At 60.0% G+C, this 22,368-nt stretch overlaps 1 protein-coding gene across 2 annotated transcripts in view; it reads right to left on the reverse strand.

Moving 5' to 3' along the window:
• The window catches only part of ADAP1 (ArfGAP with dual PH domains 1), a 48,930-nt gene extending 27,655 nt beyond the window's left edge, over window positions 1-21,275 (reverse strand). Inside the window, exons 1-2 of one of the 2 annotated variants that reach the window (XM_045542932.1) lie at window positions 21,213-21,275; window positions 2,770-2,900 (exon numbers count right to left, since the gene is read on the reverse strand). Coding sequence is in view for 1 of the 2 variants with exons in the window: in XM_045542930.1 (XP_045398886.1) it covers window positions 2,770-2,900; window positions 14,930-15,011 (213 nt within the window). In the remaining variant the exon portion in view is untranslated. Of the gene's footprint in view, window positions 1-2,769; window positions 2,901-14,929; window positions 15,038-21,212 lie in introns of those variants that run through there. The other variant, XM_045542930.1, reaches the window with a different exon arrangement.
• Window positions 21,276-22,368: the final 1,093 nt, after the last annotated feature.

Genomic DNA, 22,368 nt, shown 5'->3' on the forward strand with positions numbered 1-22,368 from the left:
ATGCGCTGGCCCCTACGGGCAGAGAGCACCTCTTAGAGGCAGAAACGCCAGCCCCAGGCTGGGCTCAGGGTTGGGGTTAGGGTTAGGGTTAGGCATGCAGGGAGGCGGAGGACCAGTGGGGAGGGCGCTCACACCCCATGGTGCTCTTCAGGCCTGCTGGGTGCGCGCCCCGTGTACATTGTACGTGGTCATCAAAGTACACTGGAGCCCATTCTGCTAAGTGAAGTATCACAAGAATGGAAAAACAAGCACCACACATACTCACCATCAAATCGGTACTAATTGATCAACACTCATGTGCACATATGGAAGTAACACTGATCGGGTGTTGGGCAGGTAGACAGAGGGGATAGGTGAATTCACACCTAATGGGTGCTGTATGCACGGTCCAGGAGGAGCACCCTTGTAGCTCTGACCTGGGTGGTGCAAATGCAATAGATGTAACCCAAATGTTTGTACCCCTGTAAAAATTTTGGAAAAAAAAAAATAAAGTACATCACGTGTGGTGAAGCAGCCCGAGTGTCCATTGTGGGACCCCCGGACAAAGGTTGGTCCACCCGCGATGGAGCGTCAGCCTGAAAAAGGAACGAAGCGCTGCACACGCTACAGCACGGACGAGCCTTGAAGGCATCATGCAAAGGGAGAGAAGCCACAGCGTGTGGCTCCACTCTCGCCCAATGTCCAGAACAGGCTAAAGCTACAGAGCGAGGAGTAGGCGTGTGGCTGCTCAGGGCTGGGGTGGGGGTGTTGACACTAAAGGGCACTGGGTTTCTGAGATGATCAAAATATCCTAAAACTGGCTGTGGTGACGGTTGCACAACCCTGTGAATATGCTAAAAACCGCTGCATTGTATACTTTAAAAGGGTGAATTGTACGGTATGTGAATTGTTTTCACAATGAAGCGATTGTTAAAAAAGATGTTACAGAAGAATATAAAGTTGAAGACAAGAAAAGGGAAAAAGAGAAGGTTCTCTATGCCTGGCCCGCAGCCCCGGCCAGTCCTGGGTCACGGCTGCCCACGCTGCTTCTCCCAGGTGGGTGGGAGCAGGTGTGGCCCCAGAGCTCGCAAGGGCTCGGATCCCCCTAGCGGACCCCCAGCCAAGGAAAGGGAAGGGGCCCGGTAAGGGATCCCAGCGGGGCCCAGGAGGCTGCGGCAGCCCGGGCTCTGCCTTGGGCCAGGGGTCCAGCAGCCTCACAGGCTGAGCCGCCAGGCCTCTCCACGATCACCTTCATTTTGAATCCCACGTGCAAACATGCAGACCACAGAGAGGACAGGAATCTCCTGGCCCTGCAAGCCCAGTGGTCTCAGTGGGCCCACGGCCACCGCACCCTCTGCAGGCAGAGCCCGGGGCCTTCCCGCCTTCCCTCCCTGGCATGACACCACTGTGCTGTTTCCAGCTGGGCTGCCCAGATTCCAGACGCAGCTCCAGGGCCGGCCTCCCAGCGTGCAATGTTTGCAAGGGCGAGAAGGCCACCCCTGTGCCAGGCAGGGAACTGCTGGGACAAGTGGCCCCTCCCCCAGCCCAGGAAGTGTGGGCCCTGTGGACCCCAGTTCATGCTTCCTCCCAGGACAGTGGCAGGGATGTCATCTCATCGCCTTTGTGACACTGGCCCTTGATTCTGTCCCTCCAGGGAGGGGGACAATCCAGGGGCCATCCTATCCATTTTTAGAGAGGGAAACTGAGGCTCAGACAAGCCACTGCCTGACAAAAGGGACCGATATTGCAAACCAAATGTCCAACTTGGGGTTAGTGAGGGGGACCCCAAGGTGAGGAGCCCAAGGGGGGCCAGGGTCCCACCAGCACTTGCAGGGGACATGCCCACCCTCGGGGTCCCCTTGCCACATGCAGTCTGTCTCGGTGGGTCCATCTGGGCGGGTCTGGGCCTGTGTGTTTCTAACCACCATGCCCACGCTGGTCACTCCCAGCTGGGGCACACTCCAGGCCACCCAGCTAAGACCCTCCCCAGCCTCTGCAGCCTCCTGGCCACCCGCACTGACCTGGATGGCCACGTAGCCCCCAGCACCCTGCCCTACATCCCCACCCACCAGCTGCCTGGGCCTGCCTTCAGAGGGCTAGAGCACTCCTCGCAGGGGTCCGCGGGCCACGCCCTCTGTCTAGGATGCCCTCCCACTTCCCTTGGGGTCTGGCTGCCCGGGTCCTACCTGCCGCCCAAACAGCACCGTGCCCGCCTCCCCTGGCCAGGACATCCCAGGGGACAGCGACTCCTGCCCAGCTCCACCCTCCCTGCTCTGCATGTGAAGTGCTCAGTGAACACTTCTCAGATGAATAAACAAATGAGTGGGTGGCCCCCCATAAGGACTGGCCACAAAACCCTAAAAGCAAGAGGGGCCCGTTGCCCCACACAGTCCGCTCCTGGTGAGTTCCAGGTGTGGAGACTCTAGGGCCAGAGCCAGGAGCTTCCGTGGCATGGGGGTCGGCGACCTGCTTCCCTCATGCACCAAAGGCGCACCCTGCAGCTGCTGCAGAGCCCACGGCTGCCCCAGGAACAAGGTGGACCCGGCACAGCGGGAGGGGGGCGGCTGTGCAGGAGGAGCTGCTGGAGGGGCCGGGTCCTGCTGGCTGCCCGACCACACACCCTCGGGTGGCAGCCAGCCCAAGACTCCGGGTGGGGAGGGTCACAGCTCAAGCCCCTAGGTGCCCACAGCCAGGCTGCCCAGTGGCCGAGGCCCAGCAAGGCCGGGGCCGGGTCACCCTGTGAGGGTGACAGCAGGACTCCCCGCCCCGGCCCCTCACTCAAGCTCGTACCTCCACTTGGGCCTCCTCCCAGGCATCCAGGCGGACTGATTTCACCTTGCTGACTTGGGGAATGTTCCGGTGGATTCCAGAGCAGCTGAGGCAGATGAACACGCCCAGGGTGTAGGAAGCCCAGTCCGGATCTGGAAGGAAAAGGCCAGAGTTCAGGGAGGCTCAGCCATGGAACGTCAGACCAGGCATCGCTGGGGCTCCCGGCTAGAAGCCTCCACCCCCACCTCACAGTGGGCGGCTACACAGGAGACCCCGGACATCCGCTGGCTCTGGGGGCCCCAAGCTGGGGTCCCTGCGGCCCACAGATGAGCAGCCCCTGGCCGTCCCAGCTGCTTCCTGACGCGGATGGGGCATTTGCTGAGAGCCAGTGCCAAGCGCTCCATGCTGGGGGCTGGACCCCGGGAGGGAACCCCCACCCTGCCAGGAGCCCACACACCTGAGACTGACCCCAGCCTTCCAGAGACCCCAAGCAGAGCTGGGCACGTGTGCCTTCTGGGGGTGTCTACCCTGAGGGTCATCTGTGCACACAAATCATCCTAGTGTCGAGGATTCTGATCGTACGAGATACATCACAACCAACGCAAGTCACGTCCCCAACTGGGCAAACCATAGCGGTGAACGTTGCTATGACACAGTGTGTCAGGTAACAGCGCACGACCACCACTGATTCTGTTAGGTGTGACAGTGCCTTGTGGCTTGACCTCACGTGCCGACGTATCTAGGGGATTCTGTATCTTCAGTTTCATTTACTTTAAAAGATTCAACAAAAATACATGTGCGTGTGTGGGCGAAGCTAACACGACAAGATGCTGACGATGGCTGAATCCGAATGGCGTGCGTGAGTGCCATGGCACGGCGGGTCCACTTTTGTGTGCGTCTGAGCGTCTCACGCGAACAGCAAGGAACGCAAAGCCATTAAGCTGGGCGGTCGGCGAGCGGCCACTTGTGTGACTCAGTATCTTCCCCTCATCTTGCACGTCCCATCGAGACAGCTGAGCTGGGATGGGCTGACAGGGGCCCTCCAGGGAATACTCTCTCTGGGAAGGGGTGAGTCATCTCTGAAATGCTTTCATTTTAGGTAAAGTCTCTCCTGGATGAAGTTCGTTTACCTCAAGGTGCTTCCCACCAGTCAGGTGTGGCCATGGGCCCACCCCCGGCCAGTGAAATGACCTTCCACCAGCGCTGCTGTGTGTCCACCCTCGGCTGATGGAGGGACCCCTGTGACCGGAGGTGGAGGCCCAACGTGGACCCAGGCCTCAGTTCTCACGGCCTTTGCCCATCCGGAACTTCTGAGGATGGCTAAATGAAGGCCACCAAAGCTTCTGCCCAGCCAAGGAGCTGGAATGCCTATGCCCATCCATCCTCATCCTCATGCAGGGGCTCTGGGATGACCATCCAGCTCTTGGGCGGGGAGAAGCCATGCGCACACAACCCTTCGGCAGGAGTTGGCACTGCGGCCCGCAGGCCGGCTGGCTGTTCTCATGAGCAGTTTTGCTGGAACACAGCCATGCCCGTTTGTTTATAGACGTCGACGGCGGCTTTCGCACTACAACAGCAAAGTTGAGTGGTTGCGATAGAGACTGTATGTTCCTAAAATATTTACTTTCCGGCTTTTTAAGAAAAAGTTTGTCAGCCTCCTGCTTCGAGGGAAAAATGGGCGTGAGGCAGTCCAGTGAGCCCAAGGCAGGCTTGTGACGAGAACTGATGGCTCAAAGCCATTGGTAACATCGTCTGTCTCTGACAAATCAGATACAAGTGAGGCTCAAGGAGTGGTTACAAACTGTCCCAATGTCTTGCACGGGCACAAGGTCCCACTGGTGTGAAATTGAAGACTGGCTCACCCAAGCCGGTCTGTTCTCCTGGTATTTGTGTGTGAGGATATACATACCTGTTTGCACGCACAGCCTACTTCTAAAGAGGGCTCAGGAGGTTATGTTAAGAGAGGGAGACACTGAGGCCTTTTACATAAGATGATGATGAGAGCTGCTAAGTGTGTGGGGAACAGGACAACACAAGTTTACCACTGAAAGAGCATGATGTTTATACCTTTTTAAAAGTTTTTGTGATGACATACCAGTACACACAAACTAGGATGTCTAAAATTTCAAAGACTGATACTACCAAGTGTTGATAAGGATGCAGAGCAACTGGAACTTTCATATGCCACTGGCAGAAGTGTAAACAGATTCAACGCACTTTGGAAACAGTTTGGCAGTTTCTTATATAGTTAAACTTACATAGCCCATATGACCCAGCCATTCCACACCTAGGTATTTACCCAAGAAAAACCCAAAGGTCCATAAAAAGATGTGTACATCTAGCAACATATAAAAAGAATAATACAACATGACCAACAGGTGTTTATATCAGTAATGCAAGGTTGGTTTGATACTTGACAACCAATCAATGTTAATTCACCATATTTACAGATTGAAAAAGAAAAGCCATATGATCCTCTCAATAGATGCAGAAAAATTGTTTGACAAAATGCAACATCCTGATAAAAACTCTCAGGAAACTAAGACTAGAGGGGAACCTCCTCAACTTGATATATAGCACCTGAGAAATATTATCCACAGAAAACATCACACTGAGTGGAGAAGGACTGAATGCTTCCCCCCAACATCAGCTACAAGACAAGAATGTCTGTTCCAACCACCTCTACTCAACATTGAACTAGGGATTCTAGTTAGTGCTATAAGGCAGAGAAAAATAATAATAAAAAGCATCTAGATTGGAAAGGAAGAGATGAAACTGTCATTCATAGACAACATGATCGTCTGTGTAGAAAATCCATCTGTAAAATGACTACTAGAACCAATAAGTGAGTGCAGCAAAGTTGCAGGATACAAGATAAATATACAAAACTCAACTATATTTGTACATACTAGCAACAAGCAATCAGACATGGAAAATTTTAAAATACCACTTACAAAAGCATACAATATATGAAATACTTAGGAATAAATATGATGAAAGATAGCACATTGAAAATTATAAAATATTTCTCAGAGAAATTAAAGACCTATAAATGTGAAAGAGATATGGTTTTCAAGGTTTGGGAGACTCAATACTATTAACACACAAATTCCAGCCAAATTAATAGATTTAATGCAATCCCAATCAGAATTCCAACAGGATTTTTAAAAAATTGAAATCAAGCTGATTCCAAAATTTATACGTAAATGCAAACAAAGGACTTAGAGTAGCCAAAACACCTTAGAAAGAAACAGAGCTAAAGGACTAACACTACTTGTTTTCAGAACTTATTACAAGATTGCAGTGATCAAGATTGTGTGGTATCGGCATGAAAACAAACAGGTCAATGGAACAGAACAGAGAATCCAGAAATAGACCCACACAAACACAGATGAGTAATTATCAACAAAGATATAAAGGCAATTCAGTGGAGAAAGAATCATCTTTCCACCAGTGGGGCTGGCTCAATTAGATTATCACCTGCATGACAATAAACTTTGATCCATACCTCTTGTCATATACAAAAATGAACTCAAAATGCATCATAGTGCTAAATGTAAAACCTAAAACCATAAAATTTCTAAAAGAAAACATAGGAGAAAAATCTTTGTGACTTTGGGTTAGGCAAAGATTTTTGAAAATACAAATCAAAAGCAGAATCTACTGAGAGAGAGAGAGAAATTGGCTTCATCAGAATAAAAAGAATCTTCCCTTTGAAAGACACAGTTGAGGGGATGAGAAAACATCTGCAAATCAGGTATCTGATAAAGGATTTGTATCCAAAGTATACAAAGAACTATCAAAACTCAGTAATAAGAAAACAACACAATTACAAAAATAGGCAAAAGACCTGAGCAGACAGTTGGCCAAAGAAGTTATTTAGGTAGAAAATAAGCACGAGAAATGCTCCACACCATTGGTCACCAGGAAGAAGGGGCGAGGCTGTTGCACAGGGGCCGAGGGAATGTCCTGGGTGACGAGATGCTCTGTATTCAAACCGTGAGTGCAGGTACATCTTCCAACTGTCCCTTACGTGGGTGCATCTATTGTGTATAAATTACACCTCAACAAAGGTGAATTTTAAGAAGAAGCTGGTGTATCTACCACCCCAACCTGTGTGTCTGGCCCTGGGAGATGGGCAGGGACCCTCTTTCCAGACCCCGGGCAGCCAGGTCCTGCAGAAGGCCATGTCCAGTGGGCGCCTGGTGCTGGGAGCCTGTGGGTGGCGCCTGAGGCCTGGCCGTGGCAGAGGAAGGATCCAGGGCTGCCACAGAGCCCAGCCAGAGCCCCGGGGACTGCAGGGCTGGTCACTGACCCCTGAGAACCCTCCAGGTCCTGCAGGCTGAGCCAGCGCCCCTCCCCTGCTGTCCCCAGGGGCTCGGCAGACCCTCTCCTCCATGGTGCCATGGAGCTTGACCACACACTCTCGTGCCATCCCTGCAACCACCCTGAGAGCTGTGACCCATCATTCGTCCAGTTTTACAGAATAAGGCAAATGGAGCCCAGGGAGGGTCACTCACCCAAGGTCCTACGGTGGCAGAGCTGGGATTCAGTCACTGCACCTGTCTCCCAGAGCCCTCCCCACCCCTGTGCCTTCCTGGAAGTGTGTGCCTGGGGCTGGCTGGAGCCTGGGCAGGTGAGTGAGGAAGGGGTTATGGGGTGGGCGCAGCCCCCCTGCTGGACCCTCTGGCCTGGTTGCAGGCAAGACCTCGGCTCACCTGTGGGCCCCCCACCTCCCAGGGCCAGCAAGGCTCCGGCACCTGCTAAGGTCCACCAGGAGGCAGGGGTCCAGCATTGGTCATGGCCCGTACAGGAGCAGAGGGGGATCGAGGTGTGGGCTCTGCGTGAGGACGGAGACCCCAAGCCTCTCCAAGTTCTCTCCGCTCCCTCCCATTACTCTCACGGGTTAGTATGTCCTACGCTTCGGGCTCAGACGGGTGAGATGACTGGGCAGATGGCACACAGCAGGCCCCAGGGCAGGGAGGACCTAGCCTGGGAAGGCAGGACCCTGCAGGGCCCTAGGCTGAAGGGAAGCCCCGTCCCCACCCTCCTCTGCCCCCCACCCTGAACTCCCCCTGGGGCTGGTGAGAAGAGGCAGAAAGACACTTTGAAAGAGGAGGTGTTATCACCAAATGCTGCCACCCCCGAGCCAAACCTCTCCAGCAACACTCGAGCCTGGCAGGGGACAGGCCCTCAACCCCAATCACACAGCAGAGCTCTTCTCTGCGCCCAAGGACACCCGCAGCAGGTGGCCAGCCGGGCAGGGAGGCCCCCAGGAGGAAGGAGCAGAGCCCTGAGTGTCGTGGATGCACGAGAACCAGCCATGGCAGGGTGAGGTGCCGCAGTGGGAGGGGCACGTGCAAAGCCCGGCCCTGGCAGGAGCTTGATGGAGGAAGGAATGTGGCCTCTTTGCCCAAGCCTCAGGCCCTGCCCAACACACAGGAGGGCCCTCATCAGCGAGTTGTGCGTGTGCCCTTCACCCAGCAAACTGATTTAAAGATCCCCTGCCAGCCTGAGCAAAGTGGCTCACACCTGTAATCCCCGTACTTTGGGAGGCTGAGGCAGGAGAATCAGTTGAGCCCAGGAGTTCAAGACCAGCCTGGGCAACATAGCAAGACCCCACTTCTACAAAAAATTTTAAAAATTGGGCATGGTGGTACGAGCCTGTAGTCACAGCTACTCGGGAGGCTGAGGCAGGAGGATCGCTTGAACCTGGGAGGTGGAGGCTGCAGTAAGCCGTGATGACACCACTGCACTCCAGCCTGGGTGACAGAGAGCGAGACTCTGTCTCAAAAACAAACAAAAAACTAGATCCTCCCAGCCCCTGGGGACAACTGGGGGGCACACCAGCCCCTTGCTGCTCCTGGGACTCACCACCCCTACAGCCCCGTCCAGATACCACAGCACCCGCCTGTGCCTTGGAAGGCTTTTCAGTTGAGTCTCTGTTTTAAAGAGGGAAACACGGAGGCCGAGGCAGGAGGATGGCGTGAACCCAGGGGTCTGAGGCTGCAGTGAGCTGTGAACACGCCACTGCACTCCAGCCTTGGGGACTCACACCCTGGAAGAAGAAGAGAGCCCTGGTGCATGACTCTGAGTGACATTTTAAGAACTCTGGGCTGTGGGAGAGTGGCCCCCAGGACAGGGCCAGCTGCAATACGGCCACTTCCATATGGGTCGAGGTGACGGATTCACAGAGCAACCCTTCTGGGCTGCGCCTAGATCCAGCCCATCCCAGCCCCGCCCCTAAAAGCCTCTGGCAGGACCCCGGCTCCCCGAGAGGAAATCCTGATAGTCACTGAGGCCTTTGTGGGCACACGTGCACCGTACATGTGTGGTGGGGGGAAATGGGGAGCTAAAGTCCCCCAACTTCCAGCAAGGAAAAAGGCTGGCTGGCCCCGCAGGAGAGGATGGGCCAGGAGGCCAGGCAGACGAGGACACCTGGGCCCGGGCCCGTGTGCGGAGTGGACAGAGGCCCTGCTAGGGGGCAGGGTGGGAGGCAGAGCCAGGCGTGAGGCTGCAGCCCGCTGTCTCCAGCTCTGCCTGTCCTCTCTGAGGCTCTGCCCGAGGCCACCAGCTTCCTTGCACTCCCCTAGCCCTTCTGTCTGCCCTGGCTCTGCCCCCCCTTTCTCCTGGGCAGCCCCAGGTGACTCAGCCCCTCACCATTTCCGGGAGCTGGTCTGGGGCACCTGGGCAGGTGAGCACATCCGCCCTGCAGAGGCGGGTGGAGCAGGTGTGGCCCCTCAGCCAAGGCCCAGGCTGGGGGGAGGGGTGCAGACAGTGGCTAGGGCAGAGACCTTTGCCCAGGTCCCGGTGTGACCGCTGGCCTGACAGGGGCAGAGTGGGCAGCCAGAGGGGCAGACAGGGCCCTGCTGCCCTTCAGAGTCACGTGGGCTCCAGGGCTCTCGAGGGGCAGGCACGCACGGCCCCCCCACAGGCACACAGAGGTCCCCTCCCTCCTGCTCCACTTTCTGTTTCCCACGGTGTCTGCCCTTCCAGCAGCCACTTGGTTTTCCTTTGTCATTCAGAGGCGCAGATTCCTGTGTCCCTGCTGGGATCTGAGCGGAGGGCAGGCCCTGCTGCCCCTGTCACTGAGGGATCCCATCCATCGTCAGGGGCAGGGCCTGCACACAGTAGGCACCATGGGTCCCCCCACACAGTAGGCGCTGTGGTCCCGCACCCGGTAGGTGTGCATGAGCCTCTGTGGGCCCCTGAACGCTCAGCCCCCCAGCCCTCCCCCTCCCTCCCCCGCTCCCTGCAGCCGGCTCATCCCAGCACCTGAACACGCTCCACATGGGAATCCCCTCGACCAACCCCACGTAACCCTCCGGCCACCATCCTTGGGCTGTCCCCTCCGCCCCACAGTCAAGGCTAGTGATTCCTGGACCCAGGCCCAGCCTCCCCAGCCCCACCGGGCACTCTCTGCACCTCGACTGGTCTCTCGGCTATAAAAGCCGTGCTCTGGGAACTAGATGGGAGTGGTGTTTGCACAGCGTTGTGAGCGTCCTAAATGCCACTGGATTTGCACTTCAAATGGTGAACTGTACCGTATGTGAATTTCACATCAATTTCTTAAAAAAAAAATAGAAGACCAAGACTTTGACGTAATGATACCCCCATCTCTACCCCTGGCCTCTTTCCTCAGTGGCTACCTGTCCCCTCCGACGTCTGGCAGAGGCTTCTCACTGCCGCACTCAGGCCTGTCCCCTCGGCCCTACCTGTTTCTCCCTCACCCTGGCAGGCCCCGCTCCTCTGCCCAGCACTCCGCATCCCACTACCCCCGTTTCCACAGAGTCAGGGTCGGACCCCCACCCCATGGCACCCCCACACTAAGCCACCATCCCTCATCTGGGTCCTGGCAGCAGCGTCCCAGCCTCCTGCTTCCTGGCCAGCCTGTTCCCCCAGATCCTGTGACGGTTGTTGCTCAGCACACTCCTGCTCACACGCCTCCCGTGGCTCCCACCGCACCCAGAGCCAGAGCCCGGGCCCAGGGTCCCCGAGGCCCTGAGTGGCCCTGCAGCCTCCTGGCCCGCTCTGCTCCTGGCACACAGCTTCCTTGCTGCTCTGTCACACCAAGCCCAAGGCCCCAGCTCCTTCCTCCTGCTCCCCACAACTCCCAGAGGGGCCAGCTCTCTCCCCCCCACCACACCCCAGCTACCCCACAACCTGCCCGAGCTCCACGCCCAGGCCAGACGCTCTCCCATCAGCCGGGCCTCTCCCATCTGCCCTTCTACCCCCACATCAGAGCCTGGGGAAGGCTCTGCCCCACCTCCCTTCCCCCACCCATCCCCCTCACCCCCCTTCCCTCACCCTCCTCCCTTCCCTCCCCATCTGGCTGAGACTCCGGGCCCACCAACGTAAGCCCCCCACTTCTCAGCCCTCCTCCAATCCTGAGCACCACCCCCCACCGAGAACATTCTAGAGAAAGACACACAACACACAGTTTTCCTTGCTCCCCCAGAAGCACTGCCATAAGCCACCTCTGCCGCCCTCGGACCCTGCCGCAGTCCCTTCCTGTTTCCGAGCACTGGTTCTTCCACGTGCGAAATGGGATCGTGCCGCCACCTCACAGGTGAGGCACCTGCCCGGCAGGCACCTGGCGCAGGGGCTCAGTAAATGCCTCTGAGGCCACAGCCAGCCCCCGTGGGTCCTGCTGGCCTGTGGCCTGAGCACAGAACCAGGCAGAGGGACGAAGTCTGGCGGTTCCTCAAACGGCTAAACATAGAATTACCATGTGATCCAGCAACTCCACTGCGGGGTGTAAACGCCAAATAATCGAAAGCAGGGACTCAGATATTCGCACGCCGTGTTCGCAGCAGCGTTCATGACAGCCAAAAAGTGGTAGCGACCGAAGTGTCCACCGGGGGTGAGTGGATAAGCAAAGTGTGGTCCGTCCAGACAGCGGAATATCACGCAGTTAAAGGGAAGGCATCCCGACCCTGCTGCCACACCGATGAGCCCTGCAGACGTGACGCTGAGAGAGCTCGTCGCGAAAGGACAAATCCTGCGTGATTCCACCCACACACGGTCCCCAGAGGAGTCAGACTCGCAGAGACAGAAAGTAGGATGGCGGGTGCGGGGCTGGGGAGTTGGGTTCCACGGGGGCAGTTTCGGTTTGGGAAGATGGAAAGAGCATTGTGGGTGGATGGTGGTGACAGCCACACAACACTGTGGATGTGCTCAATGCCACAGACGTGCACACTTAAAATGATTGAAAGGGTAGATTTTATGTTATATATATTTTCTCACAATAAAAAAATTTTAAAAAACCCAGCTGGGCTGCTGCCCTCCAGGGTGGGAGCAGTCTGCCCAGCCCCCCACTCAGCAGACCCCCACCCACACTAGGCCAAATTCCTGAAAGTCCTCCCCACCAAGGTGCATCTGCCCAGCTACCAGCACGTTCTGAAATGTCACCTCTGCCCTGAAGCCTTCCCGGGTTGAACGAGGAGCTGGAGCTCTGAGTCCACCCCAAGGGCCTTGGGGACATGTGTTCTGTCATCCCTGGGTCCTGGGGCCACCTCACAGGCTGGATCTGGCTGGGGCCTCAGGTCCCCATGCAGAGAGAACAAGCAACTCCTGAACCACCTGGGCCTCCACACGATGGTCCCCAACTATCTGATCTCGTTAGAAACAAAGATCTCCTCTTAGAGCCAATCCTCCGGAACCGGAGGCCCAGGTGCTCCAGGTGACAGGCTTCAAAGTACCACAGAATTGTCACCCACACCCCAACCCAGTTACAGGGCAGAGACACACCAGCCCTTCCCAGGCACTGGACAGCCCAAGGCACAAAGGGAAGAACCTGTGACTTGCTCCAATCAGGCCTCTCGGAGGAAGCACAGAGCCACCTCCTCCCTCCCCACCCAGGATGGAGACCCCCACCCAGGTCTCACAGGAGAGGGGACATAAGCACACCCACCCACCCAGTCAGCCCCGCGGTGAGAAAAGTCTCTCTGGGCACCTGCTGGGTAGGGCCCCATGTTCAAGGTTGGGGGAGTCCACCACGGGGTGGATAATGGGAGGGTTTGGGAGGAGTTTCTGCGGTGGCAGCCGAGATCTGGGACTGCCTATGGCCAGGGGGCCCTCACACGGCCAGCAGGTGGGGTCTGCGAATGTGCTTGATGCCACAGAAGTGCACACTTAGTCTGTCCCAGAAGGCCCAGGCCTGGTGGTCAGATCGGCCTGGGCCTGCCCTGCTGCCCAGAGTGGGTGCCGTGGGGACCCTCACGCTTGCAAAGCTTTGCTCCTGCTGGCGTGGTCGGGAAGAGCAGCCGTGAGCCAGCCACGTGACAGTGTGCTGATGACAGCGGAGCACGCTGCCCACCCCCGCCCCATCACTGCCGGAGTGGCCCTCGTCACCATCTGGGCCACAGCAGGGACAGGGGGCCCCAGCTGCACCCCGTGGCAGCACAGAACAGGGGCAGACCAGAGTACCCACGTGGCCACCCCACAGCCTGGGCAGGGGGGACTGCGGAGGCCCGCAGAGGCTGGGCTGAGGCTGGGCAGGAGGGACCTGGGCTGCCTAGGCCTGTGTCCCCTGAGACAGCGCAAGTGTCAGGGTCCCCATTTGCCCAGCTGTGAAACAGGAGCGACCCACTTGCCTTGCCTGACCCATGAGGCCTCTGGCAGACAGGATAATGAAGTCATGGACCCATCCCGAAACCCCAAAGGCTTGGCCCAATGCCAGGAAGTGCTGGGCCTCAGGGGGCCCTGACTGTGCCCCAGAGCTGAGTGAGGCTGCCACAGGACACGGGCCCTGGACGGAGGGGCCAGGCTGGCACGGCAGCTCCCCTGGGACAGAGTGCCACTGCAGGGCCCGCCAGGCCAGGGAAGCCCCTCTTCCTCCGACCAGGCTGGAGGCCCTGAGAGGGGCTGGAGGGGGGCTCTCTGTCCAGAGAAGCTGCCCTGGGCAGTGTGGCCGGGGGGGAGGGGGCGGCAGGGGGGGGCGGTTCAAGAACAAGGCCAACTTCCTCCCCTGAGCCAGCCCCGGGCCAGGCCGGAGAGTCCGGCGAGCTGATTGCTGTTCTCACCCACCTCTCCCTGGCACGGTAAGTGTTCCCGAACAAGTGGAAATACAGGTCTGGAACAGGCAGTGGGGAGAGTCCGGGGCGAGCCAGCCGGGCTGGCAGGGCACTGCCCAGCGGCGAGGGCGAGCCTGCCCCCGTGCACAGGCTCTGCGGCTGCCCTGCCTCAGGAGGCCACCTCCGCCCAGTCCTACTTCCCAGAAAAGCCTGCCAGGGCTGCAGGGAGACACGCAGGGCTCCCACCCCACGGTGAGGTTTGTTCTGAGGGGCTCAGTCTAGAGTCCCCACCTTCCTGGTGTGCCTGGAGGACAGCCCTGAGTGAGGCCAGTCCCTGCCGTGGGTGCCATGAGTGGGTGAGCCTCTAGGGGCTGGCCCTGCCTGGTCCTCAGCCGACAGCTCAGGAGCAGAGTCAGGGCTGATCTGAGAGCCCAGGGCTCCTGGTACAGCCAATAGCAGGACAAGTGGTCCCGAAGGGAGGGGACTCTAGTGCCTTTGGACTCTAGCACCTTGGAAATCACCCCAGAGCAGGGCCACCAAGGAACACAGTCTACGAGATTCCTGGCCAGGAGGACAGGGTGGCAGGTGACTGAGGGCCTGTCTCCGGGCCCCATCCTTCCCGGGGCCCCACCTGTCCTGGCCACCTGCCCCTGAGCAGCCAGGTGCAGGCGCTGGGGGAGGGGTGCCCTCTGGCTCCCAGGGCTCCCTTCCCTGCCCTGGGTACAGTGCAAGAGGGTGGCTCCTGGGGGGGTGCAACTGGGATGGCATGACGTCACCACTGGGTAAGGGGGGAGCCAGGTGGACCCCACAGCCCCGCGGACATCCCCAGGCGGCTAGCCCCTTCTTTCCCTGCAGCCGGCGACCGCCGCGATTTCCTCTTTCTTGCCAGAGCCGAGGTTTCGCAACACGGCGGGTGGCCCGCGGGTGACAGCGAGACACGCAGCCCGGCGGGGGAGGGGAGGGAAGGGGGCGGCCGGCAGGGGCGCGGGAGGTACCCGCCAGCTCGGCCCACGCCGGGGCGACGTCCGGGTACCCGCAGGTGCGCCCCAGCCGCGCCCCAGCCATGAGGACCTGCCAGTGGCCAGCGCCCCATCGCCGAGGCGTCCACGGTACCCCGCCCGGTCCCCGGGGCCCAGCCCGCACCCGCCGACCCGGCCCGCACCTACCCGGGGCGCCGCAGTCGGCGCAGCGCGCGTTCCCCGGCCGCCGCAGCAGCTCCAGGATGGCCCCGCGCCGCTCGCCGGCCATGGCCGCTGTCCCGGCGCCGCCGCCGCTGCCAGCTCGCTAGGACCCCGCGCAGGCCGCCCGCCGCCCCTGCGCCATCCCGGGTGCCTCAGCCCGCGCGCCGGTTCCGCATTCCTGCCGCCGCCCGCTCGCTCGTGTCGCCGCCGCGGCCGCCCAGCGTGTGCGGCGCGGGGCCCGGGGCGCACGGCGCGCTCTGGCCGGCACGGCCCGCGGGCGGCCCCCAGCGGCGCGGGCGGGCGGCCTCCTCCCGCGCCGCCCTGCACCCAGCGCTCCCGCCCTGCACCCCCCGGGGCGGTGCCACTGACACCCTGGAGGAGGCTTGAGCCAGCCAAGTGCCCGGCCACCCAGGGGGTCGCGGTGCAGTCGCTGGTGCGGGAGGGCGGGGGCCTGCCGGGCCCTCCACCCTGACTGTCCCCTGGGACACCAAGGAGTGCTTGCTGCAGCGCTGGGACCAGAGTGCTCACACCATCCTGCCCCCGCCCCCGAGACAGCTTGCGGCGACACTCGGTGTGCCAGGGGCTCAGGCCACAGAGTCCTTCTGTGCCCTCCACCCTCAGACTGTACCCAGCGGGCTGCACCCATAGATAGGCCCAGCATGGGCACAGGGAGCCAGACACCCATCCTGCGTCCGACAGGCTGAGGGACCCCGACAGGAGGGTGACATGGGGGAGGTGACAGATAACAAAAACCTGGTTTTGATGTCACCTCCCCCCAGAGTTGAACGTTCCCTCCTCTGCAGGCCTCAGCATCTTTTCAAATTCTTTCCATTTTCTTCTTAAATTTTTAATGCAATACATCCCGTTAGACGCAAATGGAAACACACCAGACTGAACAATCAGAGCCCCTCCCTCCCACCTCCCAGACATCTGCCGTTAGCAGACAATTCCTCAGCACCTTCCAGAACAGTCCATGCTCTGTGGCCTCCTACAGCAACGAATCTCTAGTCCCTCAGTCAGCACTGGGGTTTCTGTTGGTTGTATGGTGTCACCTAACAAACCTAAGGACCTCCAAGTTGACACACAGATGACCTTCTTTTTCGGTGGCTGCGTTCTACTCAAAGGTTCCACTGGGCCGTACCTTGTTCACCCAGTCACTGGCCTGGGGGCAGCTGGGCGTTTTCAGTCCATCGGACCACGGACAGGCCACATAACCTGCCCACGCATTTGCACCTCCGCACATATAGCTGGAGTCACGCCCAGCGGGACATCTCTGGGACCATGGGTACCAGCGTCTGACAGGCTGACAGACCCGCCTGAGTGCTCTGCACCAGGGCTGCACCGACACATGGCCACCAGTGGCACCAGCTGGCCACATGTGGGATTATGAAGCTTATAAACTCTATCTCCAGGCAGAACACGGCAACCCGTCCTGGTTTGACTTCTGAGACACAGGCCCCACAGCATCACCTGCTCACTCCCTTTAACTGTCACAGCCTTTCAGGGAAGGGTGGCATTCTCATCCCTGGTCCCCTACTGGTCCAGCTTTCTGCTCCCCGCCCCTGCCCCTGCCCCGGCCCCCTCCCCCGGGCAGCAGACCCTGTTGTGAGCCCCTGAGGGCAGGGGTCACCTCCAGCATCCCCTGAGCACGCGCCCCACACAGGAGGCCCACAGGCTGCTCTGATGAGGAGCGGGTCTCTCACAGGCATGGGGGGCCTCGCCCACTGGCCTCCTTCTCCCCCCTCTCCACGTCCCATCCCCAGCCATCTGAATTAATCTCATTTGGGGACAGATGGAAGCAGACAGGGTGTCAGCCACCTTGGGAACCCCACAGCCCAAGTCTGGGTGTGTGTTTTCTTCCCCAAAGCCAAAGGAAACCCAGGCTGTGCCCACTGAGAGCTCCTAAGCCCCTCTGCCTGGCACTCTGGGCCTGCCTGGCCGGGCTCTGCCCCCACTGTCCTCAGCTGCACCAGCCACAGGGGCTCTGCTCCTGCCTTCTCCCTTCTGGGACACCGGCCTGCCCACCCTCCTACAAGCTCCACAGGTCCCACGAACAGGCCTGTCCATTCAATGACCCCGTCCCCCAGTGCCCAGCCCTGGCCAGGGTCTGGATCCGGCTGCTCCTGCCCTCCTGGGTGGATGCATGAGACCTCGCAGTCCCCCAGGTGAGGCCAATGTCCCAAGGAGGACGAGGCAGGGAGCCTCACCAGCTGCAGGCCCAGGTCAGCGCTAGCTCCCTGGGGGGTGCAGGTGGCAAGATGGTGGGACGAAGGCCTCGGGCCTGACACCTCCAGGTCCCGCGTGGCTGCTGGGGTGGAAAGTTCTCAAGGTCAGACCCGGGGGACCAGACCCTGTCCTGAGGGGCTGGGGATCAGGGGAGGCCTGAGGGGTCCTAGAGGAGACATCTGGGTGGGGGAGACACCCGTGGAGGGACTGGGCCTCAGAGCCTGGTGGCGCCAAGGAGGCCACTGTGGTAGAGTCAGGCCCCCAGGTTCTGCTCCAGGTGCCCTGGGGTGGTGGGGCCACCAAAGCAAATGCAAGGTCCAGGAAGGGGGTCCACACGGGGCCACGAGCACAGACGCAGAGGATGGTGGCAAGGGCCCAGCTGGTAGGCCACCCAGGAGAGGGCTGGGCAGACCACGCCACGAGGGGCAGGGCACGGGGGCCACACGGGCCCTGGCATCACAAAGTCCCATCCCCACAGCCTGGACGCAGAGCTGCGAGCTGCCCACCCTCACAGTCAGGCTGAGCATCTCGGCCTGAGGGTTGTGGGGTGGCCTTCCGACGTCTCAGCCGCCATCCCAGATGGCTCCACGCAGGGACTACTTGACTGAATTGGCCCCAACGCCTGTGGGGGAGGAGTGGGAACTGGACCCTTGCTCCCTCCCCCATGGCTTGGTGGCTCTCGGTTGAGCAAGGAGAGGGTCGGGCCAGTGTTAGGCAAGATGGAAGCCATGCAGGGCCAGCCCCAGCCCTCGAGCTCCCTGGCCTCATTGGCCTTCCGGGCCCTCCCAGGGGACTGGCGGCTGTGACCACACTCCTCTGGGCACCAGCCCCCACCCCCCTCCTCCCGGCCAGGCCCACACAGGGGACCCCAGGGCCCGCCCCCGAGGAGGAGGTGGGGCTGTGAGGCCTGCCTTGCACTGCATGCCCGCGTGTGCACAGTGAGACAGCTCGGTCCCCAGGAGCCAGCTCCCAGGAGGGGAAGCCCAGCGTGCGCAAGGCCTGACAGTGCAGGCAGGGAGTGGGGAGTGCCGCCCCACAAGGGCTCCCTGTGGTGGGAACAGTTCCTGTTTCACAGCAAGCTCGCACCCAGGCAACTCCTGCCCAGGCCCTGAAGCCGCCACCCCACTCCCAACAAAGGAGAATGTTTTTATCGCCCAGAGACCAGAGAATCAGGAGGAAAGATGGTCTGCGCCCCGCGGCGATTCTAAAGAGCTCTGCCCGGGAGAGGCTTGAGGGAGAGGGGGACTCCCCGGGAACAGCCCTGCGGAGCCCGTTTGGCACCACTTTCTGGGCATGGGGCTGGACCCGGGAACCCCGCAGGAGGCGGGGTCCACAGGGGTCTCCCCAGGACAGGCTCAGACCTCTCCATGGTAATGGCAAGCACACAGGTTTTGGAGAATTTAAAAATATTTTTTTGCTTAGTTTCCCAAAGAGAAATGAGGTCTGGCCGGAGGAGGAGGGTGGGCCATAGAGAGCCAGCCGCCCGCAAGACCCTGGTCCCTCCAGCCACGGACACAGGCTCCCTGGCAGCCACGCTGTGGGGCCGGGACCAGCAGGGTCTCCGGGGCCGGGTTCCCTGTGAGCTGCTGGGGCTGCCCTCCTGTCCCAGCCCAGTCTCCTTCCGCAACGACCATCTGGCAACAGATTTTAAGTTCCTGTGCAGATCGGTGCAACCTCGAGAAATATTTACCTATGAAGAACTCTTACAACTCAATATTAAAAAGACAACTGACCCCACTAAAACACGGGCAAAGGATGGGCAAACAGACGTTTCTCCAAGGGAGACACAAACAGCCAGTGAGCACGTGAAAGGACACTCGACATCGTCAGTCGCCAGGGAAATGCCACTCACAGCCACAGCGAGACGCACCCCACACCCAGCAGGTGACATGAAGGGGTCCAGGGACAGCTGGAATTTAAAAATCAGACAGCAGCAAGTGTTGGTGAGGATGGGGAGACACCGGAACCCCGCACAGGGCTGGTGGGAATGTACAACGGGGCAGCCTCCCTGGGAAATCTGGAAGCTCCTCGAAAGGTCAAACGTGGAGTTAACATGTGACTGGCAAACGCAAGCCCAGGTGTGCACCGGGACCGAAGGGACACGTCCACACAGACTCGCATGCGTTCACACCAGTGTTGCTTACAACGGCCAAAAGCGGACACTGCACAAGTGTCCGCCGATGGACGGACAAACAGCGTGGTCTGTCCACGCTGTAGAACACCGTTCCACCACAGCTGCTAAGCTGAAGACCCAGACACAGCGTGGCCACCTGGCAGCCCCCGTGTTTGAGTGAGGACTGAGTAGCTTTTCCCACTGGGTCCCCCCGAACTGAGTCCACGGGGCCCCCACTGAGGGTCCACTCCACCCCCAGTGGCCTTATGAGGGCTGACCTCATGCACCTGCAGCTGACGGGGACACTGAGGCAGACACAGGGGACCCCACTGACTGCCCCCCCGACCGAGGTGGCAGGAAGCCTTGCCGCCTACGAGGAGCGTGGCGGGGCAGGAGGGACGTGGCAGCAGCTCACGACGGATCTGGCTCTGCCCACTGCACACAGCCGTGGCCTCTGGGCTGACCTGAGCCTGCAAACCGGCAGGTCAAGACAGGCCTGGGACAGGCACAGGGGACACAGAGAGGCCCCTCTTGTGTGTCATCGTTCCGTCTCCCTCCCTCTGTCTCCACCCACCCATCATCTGTATCTATGTCAACCATCACCTGCCTACTGTCATCTGCATCTAACCATCGTGTGTCACCTGCCATCGTCGCCATCTGTCATCTATGTAGCCATCTTTTCTCTCCCCCTTCCCCCATCTCTTCCCCCAGAAGCGGAGTTGGCACAGGAGTAAGGGGCGTGTGGGCGGCAAATCCCCCGAGCCACCAGCCAGCTGCCGTGTCAGGAGGGTCTGGGGCCTTGGGGCAAAGCCCTGGCTGCACCTTTAAGCTCCTGGCACTTCAAGGCCAGTTGCGCACATCACTGCCCCGTGTGCATCCAGGTGACGGCCCCCACCTGGCCCTGCACCTCCAGGTGACCCTCCTAGGGCTTTGCGGTGTCACCACCTCCCAGCAGGGGGCACCAGACCGTAGCGTTTCTGCTTCCTGGAAGGTGGCGCTGACCCAGCGGGTTAATGGGAGGGAGGGGCTGGCTCTGTCCCCTGCCCCAATCGCCAGTCGCTGGGTTTTTGTAAAGCCCGTGTGGCTGGCGGAGCCCCCACCGTCATAACCGGAGTGAAGTTTGGGGAGGAGACGCCTGGTGCGCCCCCCACCCCGCACCTCCATCCAGGGGACCCCTCTGCGGACCTCCCTGGTCTTCCCACCCCGTCCCTGTCCATTCCCTGCGTCCATAGCACCGAAGACCCTCCCTGGCAGCTCAGGGTTCTCACCGGCTGCCGACCCCAACGTCTGTTGCGTTATGTGAATCCAGGTTGGAAGGTAACAGAATCCCGGCTCCAGGAATCTCCAGGAGTTAGGGTTTCCCAGCTGAGCCCCGCAGAGGGGCCGCAGGAAACCAGCTCCAGGAGAGCTGCAGCCCTGGAGTCCCACCCTGGGGGCTCTTGCCCAGAAACACAGGGTGGCCCCTCAGCCCCTCGCCTTAGTGGGCCGGCCTGCCACCTGTGCCCGCCGACTCCAAATCCCGACGTCTTGCCCGGACTCCCTGGTCTGTTAGGACCACGCGTGTGCTCAGCGCCTCCTCACAGGGCAGAGCACACAGCTCGGGTCCAGTCCAGATGTCACGCCTTGGAACGGGCCCCTGGCGGGGCTCCATCTGAACTCTCAGGCCAGGTGTGGGAGCTGCCCCTGTGCCACCTGGTGAGTTGTCTAGAGCAGGGATAGGAAGTCTCCTTCCCGCCCACGGCCTTGGCTTCGCCAGGGTGGGGGTTCCCGGGACGGCTTTTCTCTGGTCTCATTTTGGTCTCAGAGCCACCTGCTCTGCACCGCCCGGGGTCTGCCAGACTGGGCCCTGCGGGGAACCAGCGATGCCCCCGCCCTGGCCTGCTCTGTACCGCAAGGTAGGTCGCTTCCCTCTGGCCCAGGAGAACCTACCGGAGGAGCAGCAAACCAGGCCTGCCTTCACGGCCCGGCAGCTGGGGAAGGTCACGGTGCCTGGCGAGAGGGGCTGCTCTGGAACCCTGGAGGCCAGAAAGGAAGAGGCGGCGGTTCCTTATTCTCAGCCAAGAGTCCCAAGGGCGCCCATCCCTGCTCAACATGCCTGGTCCTCAGACCCAGCCGGCACAGGGACTGGCGTGGGAGGCCTCTGGTCGTTCCCCGGGGAAGGCACAGCTCAGCCTCCCTATGAACGGGGACACTGCCATCCCACGAGGACGTCCACACGCCACCCAGTTCAAGGCTGGCCCCTGACAAACCTGCGCTGTCTGCACGCTGGCACGGGGCTCCCCGGGCAGGGTCTTTCCATTGGCACCTGCCCCAGGAAAGCCGGCTTGGGCTTGTTTCTGCTTTTGTCTCTCTGCTCGGATTTCTGTGTGGGGAGGGCGACGCTGCTTGGCCGTGTTGTTGTTTGTTGTCAGTGTTTGAGTAAACAGTCTGCCGGGCGCCAAGCGTCTTGGAGGTGCTGGACCAGTCACGGTCCCAGCCCGAGGGAGCCAGCTGCTCTGGATGAGAAATGCCCACGGCTTTCTGCGCGGCCTTGGGCACAGGTTGGACTCACCTGCAGATCCGCTGGGACGATGATTATCCTCAGAGGTGGTCGTTTCACCCCTCCAGAGTCTGAGTCATCAGAGGGCACTGGCTACACCGCTGAAGGCAGAATCTGTGCCGCTCTGCCTCGACTTGAGCGTGACAGGCCGTCTCAGCCCACGTGGGCCGGCGCGGCAGCAGTGGGAGCAGGGTCACAGGTGAGGAGCACACGCTGCCCACGCCTCCCCGCAGCTCCAGGAAGAAAACCCATCAATACCTCACATCCCTGCCAATTAGGGGCTTCTTAACGCCTCGGCGCGTCACGTCGAGCATCCCGGGCGCAGTTAGGTGATGCGTGTTTACCCTGATGAAACTAAGTGGCGGGTAATGTTCTTCCACGGCCGCCAGCTGGACGGAGCTGATGCAGCCCAGCTGCGGCGGGGTCGACGCCAGCACCAGGCCGGGCCCTTCCCCGGGAGGCACCTCTCTGCCCTCTGGGCCTTCTCCTCTCTCTGTAGTCTCAGCACAGAGCTGTGAAATTTGATTTCATTCCTCCAGAAGAGAC

Source organism: Lemur catta, chromosome 2 (genome assembly GCF_020740605.2).
Source record: "Lemur catta isolate mLemCat1 chromosome 2, mLemCat1.pri, whole genome shotgun sequence".
Classification (NCBI taxonomy): Eukaryota; Metazoa; Chordata; class Mammalia; order Primates; family Lemuridae; genus Lemur; species Lemur catta.